Source organism: Garra rufa, chromosome 17, assembly GCF_049309525.1.
Source record: "Garra rufa chromosome 17, GarRuf1.0, whole genome shotgun sequence".
Lineage (NCBI taxonomy): Eukaryota > Metazoa > Chordata > Actinopteri > Cypriniformes > Cyprinidae > Garra > Garra rufa.
Window position 1 is genome coordinate 29,844,016 of NC_133377.1, and position 27,662 is coordinate 29,871,677.

General features: G+C 35.8%; 4 protein-coding genes across 6 annotated transcripts; 3 read left to right on the top strand and 1 right to left on the bottom strand.

Moving 5' to 3' along the window:
- Positions 1–252: 252 nt before the first annotated feature.
- On the bottom strand, positions 253–7,329 carry ngly1 (N-glycanase 1). The gene is made up of 11 exons (XM_073822019.1): positions 7,176–7,329; positions 6,863–6,977; positions 6,521–6,760; positions 5,763–5,925; positions 4,629–4,848; positions 3,996–4,117; positions 3,662–3,918; positions 3,404–3,580; positions 2,821–3,009; positions 1,593–1,770; positions 253–1,427 (listed from the first exon to the last, which is right to left on the bottom strand). The coding sequence occupies exons 1-11, from the start codon at positions 7,274–7,276 to the stop codon at positions 1,252–1,254; spliced, it is 1,938 nt and encodes a 645-aa protein (XP_073678120.1). The 5' UTR covers positions 7,277–7,329; the 3' UTR covers positions 253–1,251.
- Positions 7,330–8,739: 1,410 nt separating this feature from the next.
- On the top strand, positions 8,740–12,138 carry nutf2l (nuclear transport factor 2, like). Of its 3 annotated transcripts, none has more exons than XM_073822269.1 (5): positions 8,740–8,787; positions 8,954–9,121; positions 9,288–9,359; positions 9,446–9,544; positions 11,798–12,138. In XM_073822269.1, the coding sequence occupies exons 2-5, from the start codon at positions 9,023–9,025 to the stop codon at positions 11,912–11,914; spliced, it is 387 nt and encodes a 128-aa protein (XP_073678370.1). In that variant the 5' UTR covers positions 8,740–8,787; positions 8,954–9,022; the 3' UTR covers positions 11,915–12,138. The 3 variants fall into 3 exon arrangements, with proteins under 3 accessions (XP_073678370.1, XP_073678369.1, XP_073678371.1); XM_073822268.1 differs by having other exon boundaries at positions 8,764–8,809; XM_073822270.1 differs by having other exon boundaries at positions 8,768–8,819.
- A 2,110-nt stretch (positions 12,139–14,248) lies between these two features.
- Positions 14,249–21,090, top strand: adnp2b (ADNP homeobox 2b). The gene is made up of 4 exons (XM_073821974.1): positions 14,249–14,554; positions 17,189–17,306; positions 17,437–17,529; positions 17,623–21,090. The coding sequence occupies exons 2-4, from the start codon at positions 17,199–17,201 to the stop codon at positions 20,269–20,271; spliced, it is 2,850 nt and encodes a 949-aa protein (XP_073678075.1). The 5' UTR covers positions 14,249–14,554; positions 17,189–17,198; the 3' UTR covers positions 20,272–21,090.
- A 1,226-nt stretch (positions 21,091–22,316) lies between these two features.
- On the top strand, positions 22,317–24,647 carry txnl4a (thioredoxin-like 4A). The gene is made up of 4 exons (XM_073821975.1): positions 22,317–22,438; positions 22,676–22,852; positions 22,970–23,073; positions 24,250–24,647. The coding sequence occupies exons 2-4, from the start codon at positions 22,700–22,702 to the stop codon at positions 24,419–24,421; spliced, it is 429 nt and encodes a 142-aa protein (XP_073678076.1). The 5' UTR covers positions 22,317–22,438; positions 22,676–22,699; the 3' UTR covers positions 24,422–24,647.
- Positions 24,648–27,662: the final 3,015 nt, after the last annotated feature.

Genomic DNA, 27,662 nt, shown 5'->3' on the forward strand with positions numbered 1-27,662 from the left:
GAACAGGGTCATTTCTATAAATTCAACTATTATTTTCTCTTGTGGACTATATGTAGATGTCTTTTATGTGAAATATCTTATTCAGGTCAGTACTAAATAATAAACAACATGCATTATGCAGATTCTGCAAGGTGTATGTAAACTTTTGACTTCAACTGCTTTGCTGGCTTGAGGGCAAGTACATTTTCAGTTTTTTGGGGGGTGACTATTCCCTTAGTCCAACTATAAGGTAATAAAGAGTTCATACACAACTGAAGAATTAAATAATTTAATGTATGGCTAAAAGGTCATATCATTACACTTATGAACAGGAAAGTATGATGTACAGTCAGTATGATGTATAACAGAGATGTTTAAAACTCTATAAAAAACTCTAAAATCTAGTTTAGGAACACTGCAGTATTCTTCATTTCCAAATCTGGTCACATCTAAAATCACATTTATTTGACATGTTACAATACAGTTCAGTTGAGTTTTTATAATCGACCAGCTTTCCAGAGTAATTCACAGTAAAATATTTCTGGCTAGTGGACGACAAATAAAAGAGTAAATCCACAAAATGGCATATAGTAAGAAGACATGCTTGGCTTTAAAGGGATAGTTCACCCAAACATGAAAACTCTGTCATTAATTACTCATCCTCATGTCGTTTCAAACCCGTAAGACCTTTGTTCATCCTCAGAACACAAATTAAGATATTTTTCATGAAATCGGAGGGCTTTCTGACCCTGCATAGCAATGCGACTGAAACGTTCAAACGGCCAAGAAAGGTAGTAAGGACATTGTTAAAATAGTTCATGTGACATCAGTGGTTCAACCTTAATGTTATGAAAACAAACCATTTTCTTTTGTTCTGTGTCAGTCTTTGACACACATTGAGGAGAGTACAATGATTCTCGTAGCGTCATAAAATTAAAGTTGTACCACTGACGTCACATGGACTATTTTAACAATGTTCCTGCTACCTTTCGGGCCTTGAACATTTAAGTTGTGTTGCTGTCTATGCAGGGTCAAAAAGCTCTTGGATTTTATCAAAAATATCTTAATTTGTGTTCCGAAAATAAACAAAGGTCTTACAAGTTACATGGAACGACATGAGGGTGAGTAATTAATGACAGAATTTTCATTTTTGGGTGAACTACGCCTTTAAAAGAAAAACCCTTGATTGCAGGGTTGCATCTAAAAGAAAAACTAAAAGCTTACCCATGATGAAAAATGTCCTAATGAGTACTTGCAAGAGCTGTGTACATGCTAAGACTCTTCCATCTCAACCAAAATTTCAAATAGAACTTTCTCCTCGTCTTTTAAACTCTGTCTGAAGAGCTGAGCATGTTGCCATGACGCTTCACCCTCTCCTCCTGTGAGCTCCGCCTCCACAATCAGCTCTTTGCCTCCGGACAGACTTGAAGAGGAGTGCAGTTCACCATCTGTGAAAACAAACCGATTACTAATATTATAATCAAGCTTAATTAGTGGCAATCATGTTACATTTAAAAAGCCATTTCAGAAATGAGCTCTTGAAGCACAGAGAGTAGTGATTCATCCTGGTACACAAAGCACAGAGCTGATGCATCAAACAGTGAGACTCATACCTCCAGGGAACTCTACGGTGGTCTCGGCAGAACGTAAACTCCAGCGCACGCTGCCTGAATGGAAGGTCTGGCTGAAGGCTCGGACCGAAGCGGACTTTATCTTCATTCCTACTGGAGCGCAGTTAAATCTCCAGCTTATCTTCCCAAAGGAGGAGCCCTCTGTTCGTGCCAAATACACCTACAATCACAGAACCAGCACTGTAAGTACTGCATTTAAACGCTAGTAAATATTTTTAAAGGGATAGTTTACTTAAAAATGAAATTTCTGTCACTAATTACTCACCGTCATGTCGTTCCAAAACTGTAAGACCTTCATTCATCTTCAGAACACAAATTAAGGTATTTTTGTTGAAATCTGAGCACTTTCTGACCCTGCATGAACAGCAACCCAACTGACATGTTCAAGGCCCAGAAAGGTGGAAGAAATTGTTGAATAAAGTTATTGTTGTTTTTTGCCCACAAAAAGTATTCTAGTAGCTTCATAACATTACGGTTGAACCACTAATGTCACATGGACTATTTTATTAATGGTCCTTAATACCTTTTAGTCCTTGAATGTGTCAGCTGTGTCATCAAAAAATATCTTTGTGTTCTGAAGATGAATGAAGGTCTCACAGGTTTGGAAGGACATGAAGGTGAGTAATTAATGATAGATTTTTTTTTATGGGTGTACTATCCCTTTAAGGGGACAATGGCTAAAATGATACAAAGGCCTTCAAGTAGAAATGCACTAAAGACTTACATTTAATGGCCTATTCACAACCATTCAAAACTTTAGGGTCAGTTAGTTTTTAATACTTTAATTTAGCAAAGTCAAATTACTTTCATTACGAAGTTTAAGTTAAAAGTGACAGTAAAGATTCATAATGTTACAAACGGATACCATTTCAAACAAATGATGTTCCTTTCAACTTTCAATTCACTAAAGAATCCTGAAAAAAATGTGTCATGGTTTCTATAAAAATAAGCAAAATAAGTAACGACTGCTGAAAACTCAGCCTTAAAACTCAACAAGTGATACTACCAGATTAATATTAAACAAAATTATAAATCAAAATAATAATTTAATTTAAAAAATATGATAATCAAGAAATGAAATGTAACATCAAATATGCCTTTTTTTTAAATAAGTAAAATTAGACATAAAAACAAAACAATGTATCACTAATATTGGTTATATAAAGAGAGGTAGTTTCTTCAAAAAAATAAACGACTAAATGAAACAAACCATCTGCCAGTCATGCTCTTCTTTCCTGAACACATTTTCTGTCTTCCAAGCACCTCTCTGCCATCCTGGGATAGTCTCTTGGCCATTGCTCCGTCTGAAGTAACAGTTTTTGGTCATGTTGTAGCAAATGTGGAATAACTTGTTTTGCTTTTCAGATTCTGAAGGAATGAAGACATGTTCCTGTTCATCCTGGAAGGAACCATGCATAAAAAATATGTTTATGTTCCAAGAAGATATTTTGTACATTTTCTTCCATAAATATATCAAAACTTAATTTTTGATTAGTAATATGCATCGCTAAGAACTTAATTTGGACAACTTTATGTCCTCAATATTTAGATTTTTTTTGCACCCTCAGATTTCAGATTTTCAAATAGTTGTATCTCGGACAATATTGTCCTATCCTAACAAACCGTACATTAATGGAAAGCTTATTTATTCAGCTTTCAGATGATGCATTAATCTCTCAATTAATAAATATTGACCCTTATGACTGGTTTTGTGGTCACATATAATAATATAAAATATCTCCAATGGCATAATCAGTAAAAAAAAAAAAATGTTTTATAGATGATCATCTCACCCCTTTAGTGTCACTTCCGTCAGTCTCCCCTCGAGCCACCCTCCAAGCCAGAGATCCTGAGATGCGCCCTCCCAGCTCTCCAGATGTCGGAGTCTTGGGAGAAATAAACTCCACCAGCTCCACCAGCAGTCTTTGCAACAGCTGCTGCTTCCTCTCTGCTCCTAGAGACTGCTGCCTCTACAGGTATGAAATGGTAATGACAGTCAGAACCATTTATTTGAAGGAATAATGAAAGGTGCTGCACTTTGGATGACGTACCGTAGCGTTGAGTCCATTAAGCGTATGAAGCAGCCATGTGTCCTGTACCTGTGTGCGTCTGGAAAGGACCTCTGGGTGTTTACAGGAGTACCTCCATGTCACATCCACAACCTGATCCTTAGAGAACGCCAGGATGTAGGAGAGTTTCTTCCCCCAGCCGATTTCATACAGTAGGGGTTTATCGCATGTGTTCTCACAAGAGTCACAGTGTAGCCAGCGATGCTGTGATTGAGAATAGACCTCGGTCCACACGTGATCTGAAAGCAGGACAAAACTGAGTGTTTCTATTCACTAATTATATCATTGTGATACAGTAATGCTGTATGATTTGTACCTGTGCTGTCCCAGATATATCTGGCCTCGAGGCCTAAGGCTCGGCAGAGCAGCGTGAAACAGTTGGCCCATTCTCCACAACGCCCTCTCCTGGTCTCCAGAAGCTTCTCTGGGTGATTATACCTGGAAAAAGAAATGTGCAACCATATTGACATGAATAACATTGCTCTTTCAGAGTCACATGGACTACTTTTGTCATTTTTTGTCCTTTTGTCTGAAACTGGATAAAGGAACAGGAAAGAAAGTCATACAGGTTTGCAGTGACATAAGGGTGAGTAAATGATGACAACATTTTGGGTGAACTATTCCTCTATGCCAATTTTTTAAAGGGAAAAGTCTGTCATCAATTACTCAACCTTATGTCGTTCCAAACCTGTAAGACCTTTGTTCATATTTGGAACACAACTGAAGATATTTTTGATGAATTCTGAGAGCTTTCTGAACCTGCATAGACAGCAACTTCCATGTTCAAGGCCCACAAAGATTTTTCATCAAAAATATCTTAATTTGTAAATAGAAGATGAACAAAGGTCTTGCGGTCTTGGAACAACATGAGGGTGAGTAATTAATGATACGATTTTCATTTTTGGGTGAAACTTGGAACTTGCTGATAGTAATGAAAAAGCAGATGTACCTTGGGAATCTAGTGGAGAGTTGGCAGGTGTGACAGTAATGGTTTTCTACACGGCCTGCATCCCAGCGTAGGTCATCATTTGAGGGAGGGAGGGATCCAGAAGCCTGGGTTGCACCTCCACATTGGCTACATGGCAGATTGTCCACCCAGGAAAAGAAGTCCCCTTTGAACCACTGCAACAGCTCTAGAACTAACATGTCCTCCTCACTTAGACTGCATGCTGAAAGTGGAACACAACACAAACACATGAGTCTGGAGTATTCATATCATCCAGGTTTGTTTAAAAATTTTAAATGAGGGGAAAAAATTCAGCAGGCATTACTGCAGTCTTTAGTTCTACAAGATCCTTCAGAAATCATTCTAATATGCTGATTTGGTGCTCAAGAAACATTTTTTCTTCTTATTAAAGGGATAGTTCACCCAAAAGTTCTGTCATAATTACTCACCCTCATGTCGTTCCAAACCAATAAGACCTTTGTTTATCTTCAGAACACAAATTAAGATATTTTTAATGAAATCCGAAAGATTTCTGACCCTGCACAGACAGCAACACAACTGACACGTTCAAGGCCCAGAAAGGTAGTAAGGACATTGTTAAAATTGTCCATGTGACATCAGTGATTCAATCGTAATTGTATGAAGCTACAAGAATACTTATTGTGCAAAAAGAAAACAAAAATAACTTTATTTAACAATTTCTTCTCTTCAGTGTCAGTCTTCACCCTGTGCTCATGAGAGCACCAATGAAAGCACGTCAAATTTCATCAAAAATATTTTAATTTGTGTTCTGAAGATGAACGAAGGTCTTATGTGTTTGGAACAACTTGAGGGTGAGTAATTAATGACAGAATTTTAATTTTTGGGTGAACTATTCCTTTAATATTTAAAAAGCAGTTGAGCTAATTAATATTTTTCTGGAAATCATACATTTTTTTAGGATTCTTTGAGGAATAAAATGTTTAAAAGAACAGCATTTATTTTAAATATAAACTTTTGTAACTTTAAAAATGTCTTTTGATCCATTTAATGCATCCTTGCTGAATAAAAGACTTCAAAATCACATTCTAAAGAATATCAAAATGTATTTATGTAAAACTATCAAACTGATGTAAAATGATAGGATTTCTTACTAACCTGGATCCGCATCCTTGGCATGTTTCAAGCGCTCTTTAGCCCTGGATCTCAGCAGTTCATGAGGTACGCACTTCAGAGCTTTCTGCTGCAATTCAGGGCTCTCGTATATCAACACATGTTGAAAGTTTGACTGCAGAGTCCTAAGAAATGTCACGCTGCTTGACTAATATAGCAGAAAACAAAAAGAGAAAGGTGAAAAGAGTATGAAAATGCTACAGTCAAACAATTTATTTTTCATATTATTAAAGGGATAGTTCACCCAAAAAGAAAACTCAGTCAATAATGTCGTTCCAAACCCGTAAGACTATCGTTCATCTTCAAACATAAATTAAGATATTTCTAGATGAAATCTGAGAGCTTTCTGACCCTATAGACAGCAACGCAAATACCATGTTCAAGGCCCAGAAGGGTGGTAAGAACATTATTAAAATAGTCCATGTGACATCAGTGGTTCAACTTTAATTTTATGAAGACAGTATTACGATGCATGATTTTATCAAAAATATCTTTATTTGTGTTCTGAAGGTGAACGAAGGACTTACAAAATAAGGTGGACATGAAGGTGAGTATTTAATGACAGAATTTTCATTTTTGGGTGAACTATCCCATTAATTTCCCTATTTTAACTGGAAGTGCAGAAAACTTAAGCTATAAACTAAAAATCAAATTTTTGATATTCTTAAAAAAAACAAAACACTCAAATAAGACCTTAAGACCTATAAAAAAAACTGAGTAGTAGGACGAATAAAAAGACTTACGGTGAATGGCAAAGCAGCTGGTGCAGGTGTAGGGACAGCAGTGGTAGAAGCACAGCTTGCAGAAGAAGCAGAAGGTAGTGGTGGTGGTGGGGCAGAACTTGGAGGAACTCTAGCACTTTGTTGGCTGGATGCAGCTTTGCTTGCACCAAGTCTCTGGTCCCTCTCAGTGGCAATTGTCTCCCGCACCTGCCTCAACTTCTCCACAGATGCTGACTTAGGAAACACCAGGTGGGTTTCAGCCTAACATGGACACAGTAAAAGCACATCTGACATGTTATGCTTTGAAGCCATTAAGGTGTATATATCTACATAAATAAACACAGTCAAATGCAAGGCACCAACCTCCTCAAATCCCATCTCAAAGAGACATTCAACTGCTCCTTTGATAGGTAGAAGCTTGGTGGAAAATGTTGGGTTTCCGATACGAATTGATCTGTATTTATCCTCATTTGGGTTTCTACAAAACATAGAAATGCGATAGAAATAATATGCAGTCTAGGTTTCGCGTACAATATCATGAGTGTAAAATAAGGAATTTAAAAAACAATATGGTTATACACTGTCTGGTGGACAGCAATCCCACATACAGAACAGACATTCAGGCATAACAACATTCCACCGGCTCTCTGGAATGTCTCCGGAACACTTCACCTACCTAAGAATATTGTCCGCGTATGTAATGAGCAATTTAGAAACATCCAGAAACACTTCCGTGGGATTTTCACACAAAGCAGTGACTCCTTGAGACCCAGACATGATTATGCATTTAACTTCTACAGCAGCAGTAAACACATCCGTGAGACAACACGTAGCCGACTTCTACTGAAAGTTGCGAATTCATAGCTGTCCGTATTGTGCCTGGTACATATATTCTATAAAGAAATACTGTCGTTTATATTAATTAGATTTTTAATTTTTCATACAACTGTAAAATACACAAAGGACTTTGAACATATTTTAAGAACACGTTTTGGCCCTAATCGAGCCGCCTGCATGAAATTATAGATGGACAGGCGATCCCAGAGCCCAAGCGACTTCAGAAATGATGGTAAAGTCTAGAAGGGATACAGCTATGGCTACTGGGCATGCGCACATCAGTCTAACGTTATTTTTGTCACACTGTACAACAATAATACTTTTTTTGTATTATAGTAAGGGCTAAGTTTAGGGTTGGGGTAGGTGTAGACGTTAATAAAACACAATCTAATAGGTAGAACAATTAATTTCATTGTTAGTTTCCGGTCTGAGCTGTATACCCTCTAGCCACAACCACTTTTATTATGCCATCATTTCTGGTTGTGGCTAGAGGGTATACAGCTCAGACCGGAAACTAACAATGAAATTAATTGTTCTACCTATTAGATTGTGTTTTATTAACGTCTACACCTACCCCAACCCTAAGTCCTTACCGGTCAACGCTCTTTTAGTTCTCTTTTATTAATTTACTATAGTTACAATGTGTTTGACATAAAAACACAAGACAAGGCGTACATTTCACATGATATAAACATATAACACAATCATTATAAAAATCGTACAGTATATTGAAATAATCTATATATCAATAATCTTACAAATGTAACCTATAATAATTACAATACAAAAATAAAAATGGATAAAAATGAAATACACTGTCAAATCCAATATTTAGCTGTGCTTGTGCAAATAAAGCAGCTATATAAATGTGTATTAGCAAAAGACAACGGATAGACATTAAATGGAAAATGTTTACATGGGTGAACTATTGAATAGACATGAATAAATATGTACAATAATGAACAGAACATATAATAATGATGATACACGCTCGGTTTGATGGTTTATTTATTTATGCTTCTACAAACATACAAAATGCTCCAATATTGTTTGAGGTTCCAAAAAAATTGTTAAAATTAGTTGGATTTATGTGTAAATCCATTTGCTTTTTTGTTGTTTTAGGTCTATAATATTATTAATTTTATATTACTATGAAGTCAAGTGAAATCTTTATTTTTGTTTGCATTGCATAAAATTATTTATACTTTAACAAAACATTAAAGTTCTTTTTATTGTGAGTTATCAATTGTCTTTTGTCCGTTTATGTTTATATGCATATAATTGTTGTGCATTCGTCTCGTATGACCCAAAAGAAATCATCCAGAATGATTCCTAACATCTGAATTCATCTGATTCACATACTCTCCTAAAAGCTGATCTCAGATCTGCCGTTGACTTTTCCATCGCTGCTTCTTGTTCCGGCCAATAAGGCGCGAAGCTACTCAACCCAGGTAGTGTTGCCGTCACATTGAGGTAGTTATTTGTAAGTTTTAAAATAATATCTACAGCAAGAATATTTTACACACAACATTATATAGAATGACAATTTAATAAAATAGTGGTGTACATTCGTTTAACTTTGTGATCAGACAGTTGATTCCCAGTGTTTGTTTGCAGATTCGACTACACGTGGAAATTGGTGTGTTCAAACTTGCACCGGATCTTTCAAAAAACACGGCGAAAACAATGGCGGAGAAACCGATGTGGGAGCAAATCGGCAGTGGATTCGTACAACACTATTATCAGCAGTTTGATACAGACCGCGTGAAGCTCGCCGATTTGTATGTAAGTTAAGTGGAATATTGCGAGTAAAATGACTGTCAGTGAACGCGAGTTTAGGTTCCGAACCCCGCCTTTATAGTGTTTTAGTTGTAGAATATTGTGTCTGTTGTGTTTTAGTACTTCATTCTATACTTGTCTATCTGATTATGTTACATTTTTCTTTCTCTAGACTGAGGCTTCCTGTTTGACATGGGAAGGGGAGGGATTTCAAGGGAAGACTGCAATTATGACCAAACTAAGTGTAAGTTAACTTCTTTTACATTTGTCATTACTGTCATGTACAGATTGTCTTCCTGATTATGTCTAATGGAATGTGTCTGTTCGCAGAGCCTTCCCTTTCAGACCATTCAGCACATTATCACCGCTCAGGACCATCACCCCACTCCAGACAGCTGTGTCATGAGTATGGTTATGGGCCAGCTCAAAGTAAGACCACATTTAATAAAACAGCACTGTTTCATCAGACAGCTGTCAAAATGTAGATTTAATTAGTAGACTTATACACTTTTGTTTAAGGAAAATTATGCTTTAACTGAAATTCACCCTCAGGCCATCCTAAATGTAGATGAGTTTGTTTCTTCATCGGAACAGATTTGCAGAAACTTTGCAGTGAATTGGTGCTGTCAGAATGACAGTTCACACTGCTGATAAAAACATCACAAGTAATCCACATTCCCCCAGTCTATCAACTAATGTCTTATTAAATGAAAAGCTGTGTTTGTAAGAAAACATTTTAATTAAGACACTTAATGATGAAAAATGAGCCCTCTATCTGCAATATTACTTTCTCCAGTGAAAAAAAAAATGTCATAAATTACGTACAGATCAAGCACTGTTTACAAGTAAAAAACAGTCCACAACTATTCTGAGGAAATATGTTAGTGTTTTTTTTTTTTTATATGAGAGGACAACTTGTTCACTGGAGGAAACGTTATTATGGATTATTGACTGGTATTTTGACCAGAAGCCATAATTTAAAGTTAAAATGACTCAAAGACATAAAATGATCGACAAGCATTACTACAATACCAATCTTTTTTTAGATTTTTAATGTTTTTCAAATGAGTCTCTTCTGCTCTCCAAGCCTGCAATTTTTTGGTCCGAAGTACAGTAAAAAAGTAGTCATTTAAAATAACTGCTTTTTATTTGAATGCATTTTAAAATGTAATTTATTCCTGTGATCAAAGCTACATCTTCAGCATCTTTACTTCAGTCTTCAGTGTCATATGATCTTTCAGAAATTATTCTAATATGCTATTTTGCTGTTCAAGGAACATTTTTTATTTCATTTTTATTGTTATCAATATTTAAAACAGTTGAGTAAATTTTTCTCAAGGTTCTTTGATGAATACAAGGATCCAAAGATCAAAATTAGTCTGAAATAAAAAGCTTTTGTAACGTTATACACTATACCATTCAAAAGTTTGGAGTCAGTGTATATATATACATATATATATATATATGTATGTATGTATGTATATATATATATATATATATATATATTTGTGTGTGTGTACTGTGTATATATCCCTGCTTCTGCTGAATTATTTTTATCCACGGTGGGGATAAAACGTCCCGCTAAGCCGCTCCTACGTCCCGATCTAAATCAAATTATTTGCGATACGTGCTTTAAAGTCATCTGAATCAAATGATTCGCCATACGCGCTTTGAAGTTGAACGTTCAATCAAATGATTCGCGATCCGATTGGAGTGCTGGAAACAGTGAATCTTTTTGCAACGCAGTGATTTACTGATTCAGAGTTTCCAAAAAGCTCTGTTGATACTTTGCTCACCTTCCCTATTAAATGTATTCGTTGTTTGAAATTAAATCATTACTATTAATAGGCCTACTTTATGATGTTTTGATTAAATTGTGATCACATAATACATCTTTCGTCATATTAAAAACATTACATGACCTGACACTCATTATCTGGTTCTTATCTGGTTCTTGCCTAAAACGACGGGTATATAATGCGCGTTATTAACAGATTACACTAACAGTTTGGTCAACCTCTGCCTTTGGAGAGAGAAAAAAAAAAGTTTTCAAAAGCATCCCCCCTCTGTTTTTTTTTTTTTTTTTTTTTTTCACAAATCGCACCCTATATATGTATATGTATGTATTATAGAAATGAACATTTTCATCTAGCAAGGATACTTTAAATTGATCAAAAGTGATGATAAAAACATTGTTCCAAGAGATTTCTATTACAGATACATTCTGTTATGAACTTTCTATGCATCAAAGAAACTTGGGAAAAAAATCTACTGAGGTGTTTTCAACATCATAATAATAAGAAATGTTTTTTGAGCAGCAAATCAGAATATTAAAATGATTTCTGAAGGATCATGTGCCTGGAATAATGATGCTTAAAATTCAGCTTTGAAATCACAGAAATAAGTTCAATTTTAACATTCAAATAGAAAACGTATTTTGAATACTAAAAATATTTCAAAATGTTACTGTTTTTGCTGTAATTTGAATCAAATAAATTCAGGCTTGGTTAGCAGCTGTTTGGACTCATTCTGACAGCATCCATTCACTGCAGTAGATCCATTAACCAGCAAGTGATTTAAATCTGATAAATAAACTCATCTACATCTAGGATGGCCAAAGGTGACTACATTAAAAAAATATATGTTTAGATTAACTATCCTTTTATTTATATATTTCTACAGGCTGATCAAGACCAAGTTATGGGCTTTCAACAAGTCTTCTTGCTGAAGAATGTAGATAACAAATGGGTCTGCACCAACGACATGTTCCGATTAGCTCTTCATAACTTTGGAGCATAGTATGTAGTATTTACAGTCCATGCAACTTTTGTATTTGGAGTATGGTTTCTCGTTTCACATTCCGAACAGTTTTCATCCAAGGATCTTGGAAGTTCATGATCATCTCCAGATAAGGAAAAAGTCATGTTTAAACAACTGATTATAATAATCGAAATTTGTATGTTGTGGCATGCACTGTTTGAAATGAACTTCAGTTTGATAATAAATCTCTTGTTACAACAGTCCATCTTTTGAATACCTGTGGTTCATTGTTTTCTATTTGAATGTATTTTAAAATGTAATTTAATCCGGTGATTTCAAAGCTAAATTTTTAGCATCATTGTAATATTCTGATTTCTGCTAAAAAAAAACTTATGTTGAAAACAGTTTAGTAGATTTTTTGCAAGTTTCTTTAATGCATAGAAAATTCAGAAGAACAGCATTTATCTGAAATAAAAATATTTTGTAACAATGTCTTTATCATCACTTTTGATACATTTAAAGCATTCTTGCTAAATAAAATGATACATTTTTATAATTTCTTGAAATGTCTTTGTTCCTGATTTATGATCATGTAAATAATAAAAACAGATATTACATAAGTGAAACTGTCAAGACCATAATAAAAGTATGAAAACGATTAGAAAATGGCATCAGGGAAAGAAATTTTTGTCAGATGATAAGATTATACAGTCATGACAGTATTTACCTCAGAGGGTCATTTAAGTTCATATGAAAACATTTGTATTTCTGATTGGTCAATACAGTAGAGTCAAGTGAAGTGAATTACAGTACTGAAGTCAATACAAGTGGTTTATTGTCATTTATGTGTTGTCTGCCAGAGGAAGAAACTAAATACTGTGTCTGTGGAAATGTTTTTTTTTTTTTTTTACATTCAACAGTTTTAAGACCCACAATTTAAATTTCAAACACAGACAAATACGTACAAATTAAAAACCTAGCTATAAACTAGCTGCTGTTTATTTTACTGCACAGCACCCATAGAGGGCGTTTGTGTTTTAAGTGGTCAGTTTGCGACAATTTGTTCAGTTGTTGGTCAAATCAAATGGTGTTTTGCAATATGAACACTGTATTTATATACACAGCAAAATACAGCAAAAAAAAAAACGTATTCACATGTTTATCCACCTTATTTTTTAATGTAGAAGTAAGCCATTTTCTGTGAATGTGCGAGACTTGCGTTTCATTATCCGCTTTACGAAAATAACGAGAAAAATAAAGTGCAGCAAATGGTAAAAGCTAAAAATAGCTGGACGCGAGCTAGCTCTTACAGGAAAAATAAGGTGGATATTCTCACTTTCATTCATATTCATAAAAATGCATGTAGCACAAGTTTAGTATGCTTTCGCCATTTAATTTATGGACTATATCTTGTGGCGGAAGGATGACACTTGAAGTTGCTTAACATTTAAATGAAAATTTGCCTCCAATAATATAACTACTTATTTTTCGAAAAACATTAGCTGATTTTCTAAAACATTAAAAATGAAAATTGTATCATATATAACAAAATCGCACAACGTGCTAGCTTAGCACTATTTTAGCCACTGTGAACATTACAAAATTTAAATTAAAATAAATTAAATAATCAACAGTGTCTAAGAAAGTCAGCCACTTTTCATCAGTCATTACCTGGCAACTCTTAGAAAACTACACACAGAGTCTCCAATATAAAGAACAATCTGCAAACTAAATTAGAAAACGTTGTTATAAAACATATGGCGCATGTTACGATGATCGCAATCAATATTTGAAACAATATTGAATCGCTGAATAAAAATAAAACCCCATGAAAATTTGCTGGAATTTGCATTATTTATAAATATTTTTATATTGGATTGAAATTATTAAATTGGAAAAAAAAAATGCGAATAAATTTGTTGCAATCCAAACAAAAAAGCTTCACATGGATAATGTAATGTAACAGTTTGCCATCAATAAAAAAAAAACATTTGAAATGTTAGAAATTTCATGCACCGTCACTGCAAGTAGCTATAAGCCGTTTTGTAATATGCCTTTGCTAGTATAAATTACTTGTTACCCATTGGATGAAGACTAGTGGTGTGATATGACTTCAGCAACAAGACCCCTCCCATCTTGTGCCGTTGCTCAGCAACCAGCTGACTGCCCAAGGTGCCATCTAGTGTCTGTGCCTATGAATTACATGTAAGTGCGCCCCCTCGTGACCAGTCCACATTTAAGAAAATGCCTCATTATGAAGAGTACTTAAAAGATTGAAACTAACCACAACCGGTCTAGGTCCAACTTAAAAGTTAGACTTACCACGCCACGTGATTACCACTGAAAACCGGCAGGAGTGATATACAAGAAAGTTTTTCCATTTCAAGCATGCTGAAATGCGATTGGCCAGGCGCGCAGTATGATAATTATGCCCTGACGTCACTTCCCAGTTGTTCAATGCGCCATTTTCTCGACTCTAAACGGCAAGCACAATAAATGAGTCCTACTTGCAAATATTAATAAATACTCTTCTTTGCTGGTTTCCGTAGTTGAGGGCGCAGAATTATTGTTTCAACATCCTACACCGCTTCCACAGCTTCTCTCGTCGGTTTTGGCAAGCACGCGGATTGGTGAAAGTAGCTAAATCCCCTCCCTGAGTCGGTGTGGCGCTGAAAAAAGGTAATGTCCTCACAATTAGATAGCAGTGGGAACATTAGCTTTTGCGTACAGTTGTTGCGGGTTCGGTGTGATCAGGAAGTAGAACGAAGCCCATTAGTCCAGAGCGGCGAAGAGGTTACTTTATGACATCACTGCGTTATTTCGAACCGCGCGTTCTTGGATGGAATCAGTTGTTTTGTGAAATCATTCCTGTCGAATTCATATCGATGTGGGGCGCTTAATGCATGGCATTTGGCTAGTTTAGAGTTACGTTAGACTATTGTTCCGTCTGCTTTGGCGGGCGTGGGTATGTTTTGTCAGCGGTTGCGGCTCATGCTTGCGATAAATAAATAATTACAGCTTGAATTCGATATGCATTTTGGCGCTCATATGATATGATATGATAATGCAAACGTGTGCGATCGAAAGTGCTTCATTTGATTGATGGATGCTAAGATTTGACATTTTGTATTTAGTTCACAATGCGTAGATGTAGGTTTAGCATGCATGTCTGTTTCCAGCATTCGTGTAGATATTACACGAGGTAGAGATGTGTTGTATAATTTGCTGTAGTACTGAATTCATCAGATGTTGTTGGTATTATAATCACTGCACGTTCAACAGGCAAAGATGTGAAGCACTTATGACCTGCCAGCAACATTATAACTCTTTTCACAACAAATTAAAAATAATTAAATTTTACATAAAGAGAATGAAGAACGTTTATTGTTCTTAGCACTTTTTAAAATGACAAATTCTTATTAATGCGAAAATCTAATTTTCATTATTTGAATAACTGTAATGGAGATGTGATAACCATCCAGGGTCAGAAAATAATTAGGTCAAAAGGGACTTCGGTTGATATTTTAATTTGGAGGAAACGGACAACATATTTATTTAGAGTGAGACATCGATTTGAATACTTACGTTAAAGAAAGAATACATAGAAATAATAGATAATTATGTATACATATATCACACACACATGTAAAAGGGAGAATGTGTATCTGTCATACAAATGTCACAAAAATGATAATAGATATTTTGGGATGAAATGTAACAGACATACAGTGTCCAAAATTATTACAACACTAGTGTTTTCACCACCTTAAAATGGTTTTAAGTCAGTTATTTCTGTCTTTTGGTGAAGTGTGTCAGTAGGAAATATCCGTTTACATTTCACATTTTGCCATTAATTGTAATAATCCAGTGAGATTTTTTTTTTGTTACCTGAAAGCTACCTGAAAATCTATGCGCAAGTGCATGTTGGGCAAAAGCTGCTTTAAACAGAATAGATGGTTGATTTAAATTAGTTGATAGAAGTTAATTGATAAAGAAAGCCACTTTATGACATTATTTTTGACAGCATCCTCATTTTACAGCATTTTTACACAAGTGCCTAAAACAGTACTGTAGCTTTGCAGGTAGGTTTCTTGAAGCATCTTGGAGACGTTGTCACAGTTCTTCTGGATTTGGCCTGTCTCAGTTTGTTCTGTTTCTTCATGTCATTCCAGACAGCCTGGCTGTTGTCAGACTCCTTGTGCAAACAAAAATTTCACTGGATTATTACAATTAATGGCAAAATGAGTGTTTGGAAATGTACACTGGTATACTGACACACTACAGCAAAATATAGAAATAACTGACTTAACCATTTTTTAGCTGGTGAAAATACTAGTGTTGTAATAATTTTGGCCACCACTGTATTTTCATGAAATTAAACTGCTCCTAAATTATGAACATTGTGCTGTTTTCATATTACAACAAGTAGATATTTAGATGGGGTTTAATATACTGATATACTATATAATTTACTAATATACATATTTTTAGCTGCATGTTGTAGCATAGAAATAGACATTTGTTAAAACTGGAAACCTTTTAAAGAAATATGTGCATGTGTATAAATGAATGCAGTCAAACAATATGTAATGATATATACTATGTAACGGATTAGTGACGGCATTATAAAGTTTTTTTATTTGTTTATTTAAACCTGAATTGAATGACCAGATATTTTGCAAGGAACGTATTTGGATCCATTGCTCGGTCACTAGTCAGTATCCGGTATATATCTCTTGGTTTCCATAGTAATGATGTGGGTGTTAACATGGTGCCCAAAGAGTTGCAACAAAAACTCAAAATGGCAAGCTGCAAAGGTTTGGAGGTGCGCTAGGGACATGTTTCTACCAGTAATCAGAGAATACTTAACTGTCCCTAGCAATCATTTTGACCAGATAGTTAAAACATATTTATAACTACTGTTGCCGGTCAGTGTCTTGTGATTTTTTTTTTTTTTTTTTTTTTTAGATTAAGTACAGGTTAAAATGCATTTCCAAAAAATTAATTTTGTACAATTTGGAGTTTGTGTGTGTTTTCTGTTCATTCAGTCTGTAAAAACTACAGTGACGTGAGACAGCAAGGCCAAACAATTCCCCCTTTCTTTCCTTTTTTTTTTTTTTTTTTTTTGCCTATGTTAGCAAAAAGTGATTGGTTTAGAAATGTTGTACATACACCTAAATATGCCACTCAGCATTATTGTAGTCTTGCATAAGTATAAAACTAATTTCAATACTCTTTTTAAATTAAAGAGAAATCAAATCAAAATAATTACATCATCCAAGTGGAAAAAAACAAAAAGTGATTATCTTTCAGGTGTAGGACCATGTACCAGTTTCCAGTCAGAGGGTTGGAGAAGATCCGCAGAACAAGGCGAAAAGTGAAAAACATTCTTGGAGAATTTGGACTTGAAGAATGTCTTAATTTGGGCCAGGTATGTTTGTTTGACAGCGTACAATTGAAAATAAAATACACTACAACTGAAATCCCATGTGTAGGAAAATTGCCTTTTACTTGAAATTTCTTTACATTTTAAAATTTTATTTATCTTTTTTGTTTATCAGGAACTCCAGGAATTTTACCCAGGAGACAATGTTTTTGATGCCACAGACTGGCCCAGTTTATCCGATGGGTATGACGGCCGGTGGAAAAAGAAGGTGAACTTAAAGTGTCACTTTAGTAAATTATTTTAGCTTTACTGAACAAAAACTGTATATTAACTGGCTGAAATTGTAACTTTCCATCCTCAGTGGGAATATCGGACGAGAGGATTGTGCTGCACCTTATGTGAGTTCTCTACTAGGTCCTGGCATGCCTACAAAACCCACATTCAACGCTACCATGATGAAGAAGAACGTCTGTGCAAGCTTTCAGCATGCACTGCGTGCCCATTCATAGCCCACCCCAGAGTGGTCTCAAGGCACCTCAAGTTGTTCCATGTTGAGGAAGTTCCATTAGAAACTCCGACTGTGGCTCTCCCTCAGCTGCCTGCGAGGGCTGTGAACGGCACCGTGTTTCAGTGCCGAAGATGCCATATACAAGATACTCTTTTGTATAGCGTGAAAAAGCATGTTCTTCTTTATCACTACACTTCCACGTTGAATAAATACGCTGGGCAGAGATCAGAGCGGGAACTTCTGTCCATAGGAGACAGGTCTCAGAAATTCTACTGCAAAAAGTGTTACGTGTCAGCGGAGACATCCGAACACTTGCTGTATCATCTTCTAACCTCAGAAAAGCACAAGGAGCTGGATATTCATATCAGAGCTCTGATTTTTGAAGCTGATAGTAAGAAGCAGTACCCTGCTCTAGCACCGAAAACACAAAGCACTCCACCTGTCTTGATGATGAAAGATCAGCCAGCGGTGACTTCTACCCTGGCCGCTGGTGGAATGAAAGGACCGGAAAATTGTGGTTCTGCAGTCATTGCTCCCCCTGGAAGTAGCCAGGCCTTTCTCCCAAGTCAAGCTTCTGCTCTGGTTCAGCTCGCAAGCGCTGAGGCCAAGGGTTTACTGAGGCCTGGAGTCCCGCTGACTTTTCAGAACCCCCAAATTACCAGACCTGCCATGCCTCCTGTTCCTAGCGGCATTCCTCCCAGCCAGATGTCTGTCAGAGTAGGCCTACCTAGTCAGTCACAACTGCAGCCCGTTTCCCGACAAATTGTCTTACCACCAGGTGTTCGCCTTAATGTACCTGCTGTCAGGCCACCGGCACCTCAGTCCCTCGCTGCTAATCCAAGAATGCCCGTAAATCAACCCGCTTCTGGAGGCACCATGATAACCTCTCAATCACTTCTGAGCCATTTGGTCCCCACTGGCAACAAAGTGGACGGCTTGCCAACCTACACTCTGGCACCTTTGCAGGTCCTATCGGTCCAAGGAAATAACTCCCAAGGAGGCAGCAAACCACCCTTGCCTGTATCCCAGAACAGCCTACCTGTTCAGCAAAACAAACCAAACAGCTCTTTGTCAGCCCCCAAGCAAACCAAGAAGTGGATCACATGTCCTATTTGTAACGAACTCTTCCCGTCTGATATCTACGAGTCGCATCCAGAGGTTCACAAAGAGGCGGCTAAACTGCCCAAGGTTGGTCTAGCAGCTCGTGCTCCGTTCTTGAAGAAGATGCCAGACAAGACAGTGAAATGCCTGACATGCAAAATCTTGATTTCAGAAAAGGGAGTTTTCGAACACCTGCTTCATGGGATGAACTGCTTATTCTGTTCGGGGCTCTTCTACTCCATCAAGCAGCTTGTCGACCATATTCAGAATGAACATAATGTGAACCGAAAGAGCAACTGTGACTTCATGAGGCGTGAATACCGACTCTATACTGATGATTCTGGGAATCTGCTTTTCCCCTACTTCGACATCAGGACCACAGCTCCTAAGCTAATCATGGGTGAAAAGGAGCTCAACCTTGCCTTGGTCACAAGCTCCCTCGATCTGATCTTTGTGAAGATGTTGCCCAACAATCCTCTGGGTATTGGCAACGTGTCCTCTCCGTGCAACATGCCCACACCCAAGCCTGACAGCACGGAGTGCCCCTTCTGTTCGGAGAAGCTTCTAAACAAGGAATGCTACCAAATGCATCTCAAAGAGAAGCATTTCATTGTGCCGACTCTGCATGCTATACTGAAAACCCCATCATACCGATGCCTCTACTGTGGGGGAGTGTACACTGGGAAAACCACCACCAAGGCCATCATTGTCCACTTGGCTAAATGCCGCAGTGTACCGAAGAGTCTCAAGGATAGTGATAAACTGAATTTAGGATTAGCTGTTACTCCCAGAGCAAACCGAGCAGTTGTGTCGTACCCGGCTCATCCGAAACAAATCACCGGCCCAACTCCAACTTCAGTTCAAGCCTCTGTTCCTGCCACACATCCACCAGAATCGCCAGCAGAAATGCAGAGCAAGTTGCGCCTGGAAATAGCCTTCAAGGAAGCTATGGAGGCCAATAGGAAAGAGCGGGAGGAACGCCTGGCAAGGAAGAGGAAACTCGAGCGAGATCGGTTGGCTGGTCTGACCCTCCCATTACCTGAAATAGTAATCGATCCTTCTGTGCAATTAGCATTGGATCCTGCTGGAATGGAGTTCCGCTCCTTTGAAGATCGTCGTGAGTTTGTCAATAAGTACTTCAATACACAACCTTACCCGCTCAAGAAGGAGATCCTTGCCCTGAGTAGCCGTTTAATGCTTAACAAAACTGACGTCGCTTGCCAGATTGGCTCCAAGCGTACCAGGTGTCTGAAGAACATCCAGAAAACCAAGGCTGTGGTACTTTTAGGCTTCAACATGGCAGAGCTGATGAAATTGAAGCACAGTCTCTACATCCCAGAGATTGAGCCGGAGAAGATAACCACTGCGGCAGACGTGGAGATGGAGGACCTCCAAGAGTAGCTTCACATTAGAAAAGGAGGACTTGAATGCAAATTGTATGGAGAGCCTAAACCGTTACGTGTTCCTTGAAACAATGCAAAATATTTTCCATTTTCACCGAGACTAGTGTTAAACTGTTAACCAAGTAGAACTTGAGAGATTGAAATGAGCGAAAATGTGTTTGATGTTTGGCTGCTGTTCATAAACGTGTGTGAATGCTTGTTTTGTTTCATATTAATCATTTTAAAGAAAGTATACATCCATTAGTTTTCACTGAGGCATCGCTTCAAGCAAGGTTCATGTAAAAGTAGATGTTTGTAGCCCATTTATAGTTCTAGGGTTGAAAACGTTTGTGTGAATTATACTTTTCCTATTTGCCAAATGTCATAAACTATTTTTTGTGACATACTCTTTATATATTTGTTGGAATGTAAGAGTTTATGAAGTTTCCCGTTTCCATTTTGTTTTAGACCATGTATCTGACCATGTATTTCTGTTAATCAGTTCCATTTATTGTTAAATTTCTATTTTGCTTGCCTTATACTTTTATAAATATGGTATATTCAAATTGTTTTGATCAGATTTTTTGGCCAAAAACTTTTCCTTGTATGATTTAAATTAATGCTGCATCCTCTCAATTGATACTTACTAAAGTATGGAGGTTTGCAGAGGAATTTGATTTGGTTCCAGTTCATTTCAATTGTATATTGATTGTGAGCATCATAATTTCTTGTAGACTCATGGGTTCCTATTTTATTTCCCCTGTTCAGTATTCAATATAGTAAACAATAACATCTAAGCTTACGAAATAAAAGCTGTGTAAATAAATTAGAGCATATATACATACAAGTGCACTTCTTTCAATGCATGTATGTTTATGTGTAATGATGTCCATTTTTGAATCTCAAACTTAATTGTCATTATCCAAGAGCAAAATGTAAAGTTAACCAGTATGGAGTTTATTTAAACTAGTATTTAGTATCTATTTACATCTTATTTGAACAATTACAGATCTAAAATGTTCTTAATATTTTAACACATTTGCTTGCTGACATTCTTCAAACTTCTAGTTAAATTCAAAGAGTATTCTGTAATAAGATATATGACTACACAACCCCTCTATGGATATGTTTTGACTTGTAAATATATAAGTTGTTAATATTTACGTGTCCATAGACTTTTTTTTATTTATTTTAGATTAAAATGTAAATAAATGCATACGGGAAAGTCTGCATCTTAGATCTTGGTATACACTTGATTGAAATGTCTGGTCTTATATATCACATGATTTTACTTTCCTTCATACATTAATACACCTACATTGAAAAAAAAAAAGTTTAAAAAGCCCATAGCCAAAATTAATTTTTCCATTTTTAATCACCTTTTTACTTGAAATTTTAAAAGTATAAACATTACATATTTTCTCAATTAAAATGAGTACAGCAAAAAAGTATTTAGCATTGTTTCTTTGCCATAAAAACCATCACCACAAAATCAGTCATAAGTAGCACAGGTATATTTGTAGCAGTAGCCAAAAATACATTGTATGGGTCAAAATTATTGATTTTTCTTTTATGCCAAAATCATTAGGATATTAAGTAAAGATATTAAGTTTACTAAATATATTTCGTAAATTTCCTCCAGTAAATATATCAAAACTTAATTTTTGATTAGTAATATGCATTGCAAAAAACTTAATTTAGCCAACTTTAAAGGTGCTTTTCTCAATATTTAGATTTTTTTTTTTGTACCCTCAGATTCCAGATTTTCAAATAGTTGTATCTCGGCCAAATATTTAACAATGGAAAGCTTACTTATTCAGCTTTCGGATGATGTATAAATCTGTTTCAAAAAATGGACCCTTATGACTGGTTTTGTGGTCCAGGCTCACATTTGTTTGTGATTAAGGGCAAATATATGAAGTTGACGCACCTTAAATCTAATTCCTTTATACATTCGAATAATTTAAACGCTTTAACTTTGAATCTCTGTAAGTTTGATTGAAAAATTTCCAGTTGTAGACTTAGCAGCTTTCTCCAATCCAGCAGAGGGCGATAATGACATCTGTTTACACGCATTGTCCACTAGCCGCCGTCGTTGCAGTGCTAAAAACAGTGCTAAACTGTTATACATCTACTAAACTGATAAAACACTTAATCTACACGCCACAGTTAATTTCAGTTCTGAGGTAAGGATTGCATTTTCTTTCAAAGGCCTTTATTTCTTTTTCATTGCTCTATTATTTCACTGAAGAAAACTTATTTTGGCGCCTGCTGTTATTTTCTAGAATTCAGAGATAAAACTAACGAGAAACCAACGTGTAAAATGTAAACAATTATTTGTCATATTTTATAACGTTTGAACAGTTTATTAACCCAGTTAACGAGCAAATGAATTTGACAACAATCTATTTTGTCCTTTTTAGAAGTGTGTTTGTATATCCCTCAAAATGTCGTACATGCTCCCTCATCTTCACAATGGCTGGCAAGTGGACCAGGCTATTTTATCAGAGGAAGACCGTGTGATTGTTATACGATTTGGCCACGATTGGGACCCTACTTGTATGAAAATGGATGAAGTGTTGTACAGTATCGCCGAAAAGGTATTACATTGTCTTAATATTCAACCACTGACCTGAACGTGAACACGTCAGCTAATATTCATGAATATCTATAAGTCTATCGATGTTTTATGTTTCTAACATCACGTGTTTTTTCAGGTGAAGAATTTTGCAGTCATTTATCTTGTGGACATCACAGAAGTGCCAGATTTCAACAAGATGTACGAGTTGTATGATCCTTGCACAGTCATGTTCTTTTTCAGGTAAGTCTTCAGGTAGTATAATGACTACAATGAGTCAGTTTATTCACTGTATTCGCCCAAGTCAGTCAGCAATTCAACATATGATCATTTAAAGGAGAAGTTCACTTCCAGAATAAAAACTTACTGGTAGTTTACTCAACACCATGTCATCCAAGATATTCATGACTTTCTTTCTTCAGTCAAGAAGAAATTAAGGGTTTTGAGGTAAACATTCTAGGATTTTTCTCCATATAGTGGACTGCAATAAGGATCAATGGGCTGAAGGTCTATATTGCAGTTTCAAGGCAGCTTCAAAGGGCTCTATGCCATCCCAGCCAAGTAATAATTTTCTAAGAAAAACACAAATTTATATACTTTTTTTTTAACCACAAATGCTCATCTTGCACTAGTTCGACGTAGTGTTTACAAAGCAAATGTGCAAAGAAAGTCAAACACACTTTACATAAAAAGGTAAAACAATGATGTTGGATGATTTTGAAGTTGGAAGAGAAAATTCGATTTTTGAAAATTTAAGTTTTCCGCCCTTCCCTACCTTTTTCAGCCAAAGTACACAGATGAAGAACTAACTGCTTATGACTTTTCTAATGTGATTACGCAATGCGTGTAAGCTAGTGTAAGATGAGAATTTGTGGTTAAAAAGTATAGAAATGTACTTTTTTTTTTTTTTTTAAGGAAAAGACAGATCATTTTGCTAGATAAGACCCTTATTCCTCAGCTGGGATCGTGTAGAGCCCTTTGAAGCTGCATTGAAATTGCAATTTGGACCTTCAACCCAGTTGGCCACCATTGAAGTCCACTATATGGAGAAAATTCCTGGAATGTTTTCCTCAAAAACAAAATGTCTTAATTTATTTTTGACTGAAGATGACATGAGGGAGAGTAAGTTATCAGGAAATGTTCATTCTGGAAGTGAACTTGAATTTTCTTATCATTTACTCTCTCATATCTGTTCTCATATATGGAACATTCTAGATTTCTTGCTTGCTTTTTTCCCCCTAAAAGCACAGAATGTGGAGTTGTCACCCCCTAGTGGTGAACTGTACAAATTCTTTACTATTGTGGATTAACAAGATCTGATTTACCATCAGTCATGTTAACATTTCCGTAATGGTTGTACTAGTTTTACAGTGCATGTTTCTGCTAATACTTGTTTCTGATTTTCCTTGTATATCTCAGGAACAAGCACATCATGATTGATCTTGGAACTGGTAACAACAACAAGATAAACTGGACCATGGAAGACAAGCAGGAGATGATAGACATTGTTGAGACCGTCTACAGGGGGGCGAGAAAAGGACGAGGTCTCGTAGTGTCCCCTAAAGATTACTCTACCAAATACAGATACTGATCTCTGTGCTCTTATTTAGTCTTTGCAATTGTTTTTCTCATCATCAACATTGGAAAAGATCTGAGCATTCAGCGATATGGTCAATTGGACTATTTAATGGCCTTGTTTTGGATTTTCATCTTTTATATAGTAATGTGTTACACTGTTGCATTTTTGGTCACCAGTCTTTTATAATTTTGTCCATCTGAAAATGCTACTGTATATTAAATTAATGAATATGCATTGATTGTGTTTCTGGTGTTTGTGTTTCTAAACTCTAATTTACAATGGCAGTACTAATTATTAGGTTTATCCATATTAAATTTGTCAGAATTAAATCAGATTAGACTAAATGAACTAAATTTGTTATTAAGCACAAGCAAGAGTAAGAGTCAAAACTGGCAATGTAGCTGGTAATTGAACTACCAGTCAAATTTTTTTTTTATGTATTTAAAGAAGTCTCTTCTGCTGACCATTAATTTGATCCAAAGTACAGCAAAAACAGTAAAAGTCTGAAATAATAGTTTTACTATTTAAAATAACAGTTTTCTATTTGAATATGTTTTTAAAATGTAATTTATTCCTGAGATCAAAGCTAAATTTTCATAAATTATTCTAATATGCTGATTTGCTGTTCAAGAAACATTTTTTTTTTATTATGATTATCAATATTTAAAACAGCTGAGTACATTTTTCAAGATTCTTTGATCCAAAGATCGGCACTGATCTGAAATAAAAAGCTTTTGTAACGTTATACATTATACCATTCAAAAGCTTGGAGTCAATATAATTTTTCTTTGAGAGGAAATTATAGAAATTAATACTTAACGATAAAGAAATGTATGATGTTACAAAAGATTTCTATTTCAGATAAATGCTGTTTTTCTGAACTTTCTATTCATCAAAGAAACCTGAAAAAGTTTACTCAGCTGTTCAACTTAATAAGAATGTTTTTTGAGCAGCAAATCAGAATATTTTCTGAAGGGTCATGTGATGGAGTAATGTTGCTAAAAATTCAGCTTTTGAAATCACAGGAATAAATTATATATATATAAATTTTATATATATTTATGATTTAGATGTAGTTGTGTCTGATGTCTATCAGCCTTTGTTTAATTGTGACAATGAAATCCTTTCCATCAAGTTTGCCATGACCCGACACACGGATCCACACCTGATGATCAGTAAGTACCTTTGAATACATAACAGTACAGTTTAATTAAAACAAAGATGCAGTGGCTAGTTACAGTATCTTTTAGGTCTAACTATTTTCATTACCTTTTTGCCTTCACTAAACAAGTGCTAAACAAGTGTTGTTCTACCAGTTTTCGAGACTGTCTTTTAAAAGAAATACACATGCACCATGTTTTTTTTTTTATTAATTTAATGCAGTATTTTAATGTTTTAAAGCTTTCAGGTTCACTTTGCTTTTTACAGTTTTAGAGAATAGAGGGTTTGGACTTATGTCACGATTTGGTCAGTTACTTGGATGCGTGGCTATACTGGCGATACTCTGATGTAAACAACAGCATGGATTGCACAGTAAATGTACGACTAAATACGTTGTACTGCTAATTTATGCTGTCTAAACCATGGAAAAAACATGTGGAAGCTGCTATGTCATATAGAGAAGGACTTATTAAGTAGAAAAGGGCGCAATATTTTGACAAACTTAATAGGTGAGATACATACGAGCAGTATTAAGATATTAACCTAATATTTCACCTACCTCACTGGAAATGATAAGAACAAACATGAAAGTTGTCAAGATTGATCTGGAAATCCTGGTTCAGTTTGGCCAACGCCTTTTGTTCCTCAGACAGTATTTTGCACTCATCTCCTAGATTTGTAATAACTTTTGGTAGTCTATAGTACTCAAAATGCTTTTCCCAGTCTGACCAATTAGTACACCCCAAAACACGACAATAGTTGACCGTTTTCAGCAGTTCAGTGGCATTGTTTATGTTCAGTGCAAACCCACTATATGAAACATGCCATTTGCTAGCTTTTTGCAGTCCAATAAAATATTCTATGCATTTCAGTACTGTCTTAATTGTAAATAAACTAGCTTGATGATATTGCAAACTCTGTTCCCTTTTTTTTTTTTCTAAATTGTTTTCAAATGATTAATTTACAGAAAGAAGAAGTGGAGATTCAGTCACACAGAATCAGTGCAGATGCATCAGAAGACGTCATGGGTCATCACAGCCTTTGAGGATCCATTTTAAGGACTGCTATGTTCACTATTGCGTAGGAGATTCTTTTTGCTCTAGAATAACATATATGTCTTTGATGTATGGTCATATTAGGGAAATGTCTGTTGTGGAAAAACCTATAATTTCATTTGCGTGGATAATTTATGCATTCATTGGCAAATGTATGTGGATGGATGTTGCTTTGATTATTGATTAGCAGTATCTGTGGCCACTGGGAATAATTTAAACTTTTTCTTCAGTACACCTAAAATTTGCATACTATTAGTTTGCATAATATTGTCTTAAAGTGCTTATATTAATTATATACAAAAATGTTGCTATGTATTAGATCTGTAAAATAAAATAAAAAATCATGCAGATATTATGGGTTTACTGAGTTTCCATGAGGATATAATGTTACCCACACGATAATGCAGATTATTGTGGGAAAAAATATATTTGGTCATTTTATGTTACAGCGCTGTTTTCAACCACCGTTTAAATGGCTTTTTATCTCGTTAGACTCAGGGCAGAATATATACCAATATTCCAGTTGGCTTTGGCTGGTGTTTTTCTGATATTCCGTCAGTTCCTCATGTACCAGTTGTGTCTCCAACTGAAACACTTAACAACCAACAGTCGACTCGAAATGACCAAACACCTGTGACTGATGCTTATGTAGAAAGTGTTTCTAAAATTACAACTGTTCCAGAAATTTCTTGCCTAACACCCATTCCAGGTGAAGAAGATATACCATCTGAAAGCATTTCCCCAGTAGATACTTACACTGGTAATGCAAGTGGCTTTGGATGGGGATTTGCTGACATGCCGTCAGTTTCATTTGTACCAGTTGTAACTCCAACTGAAACGATTACCGGGCAAAAGTCGACTCGCATTGTTGGAACGACCACAATTCCTCTAAATAACCAAACAGCTGTGACTGATGCTTATGTAGAAAGTGCTTCTAAAATTACAGCTGTTCCAGAAATGACTTTCCTAACACCCATGTCAGGTGAAGATATACCATCTGAAAGCCTTTCCCCAGTAGATGCTTACACTGGTAATGC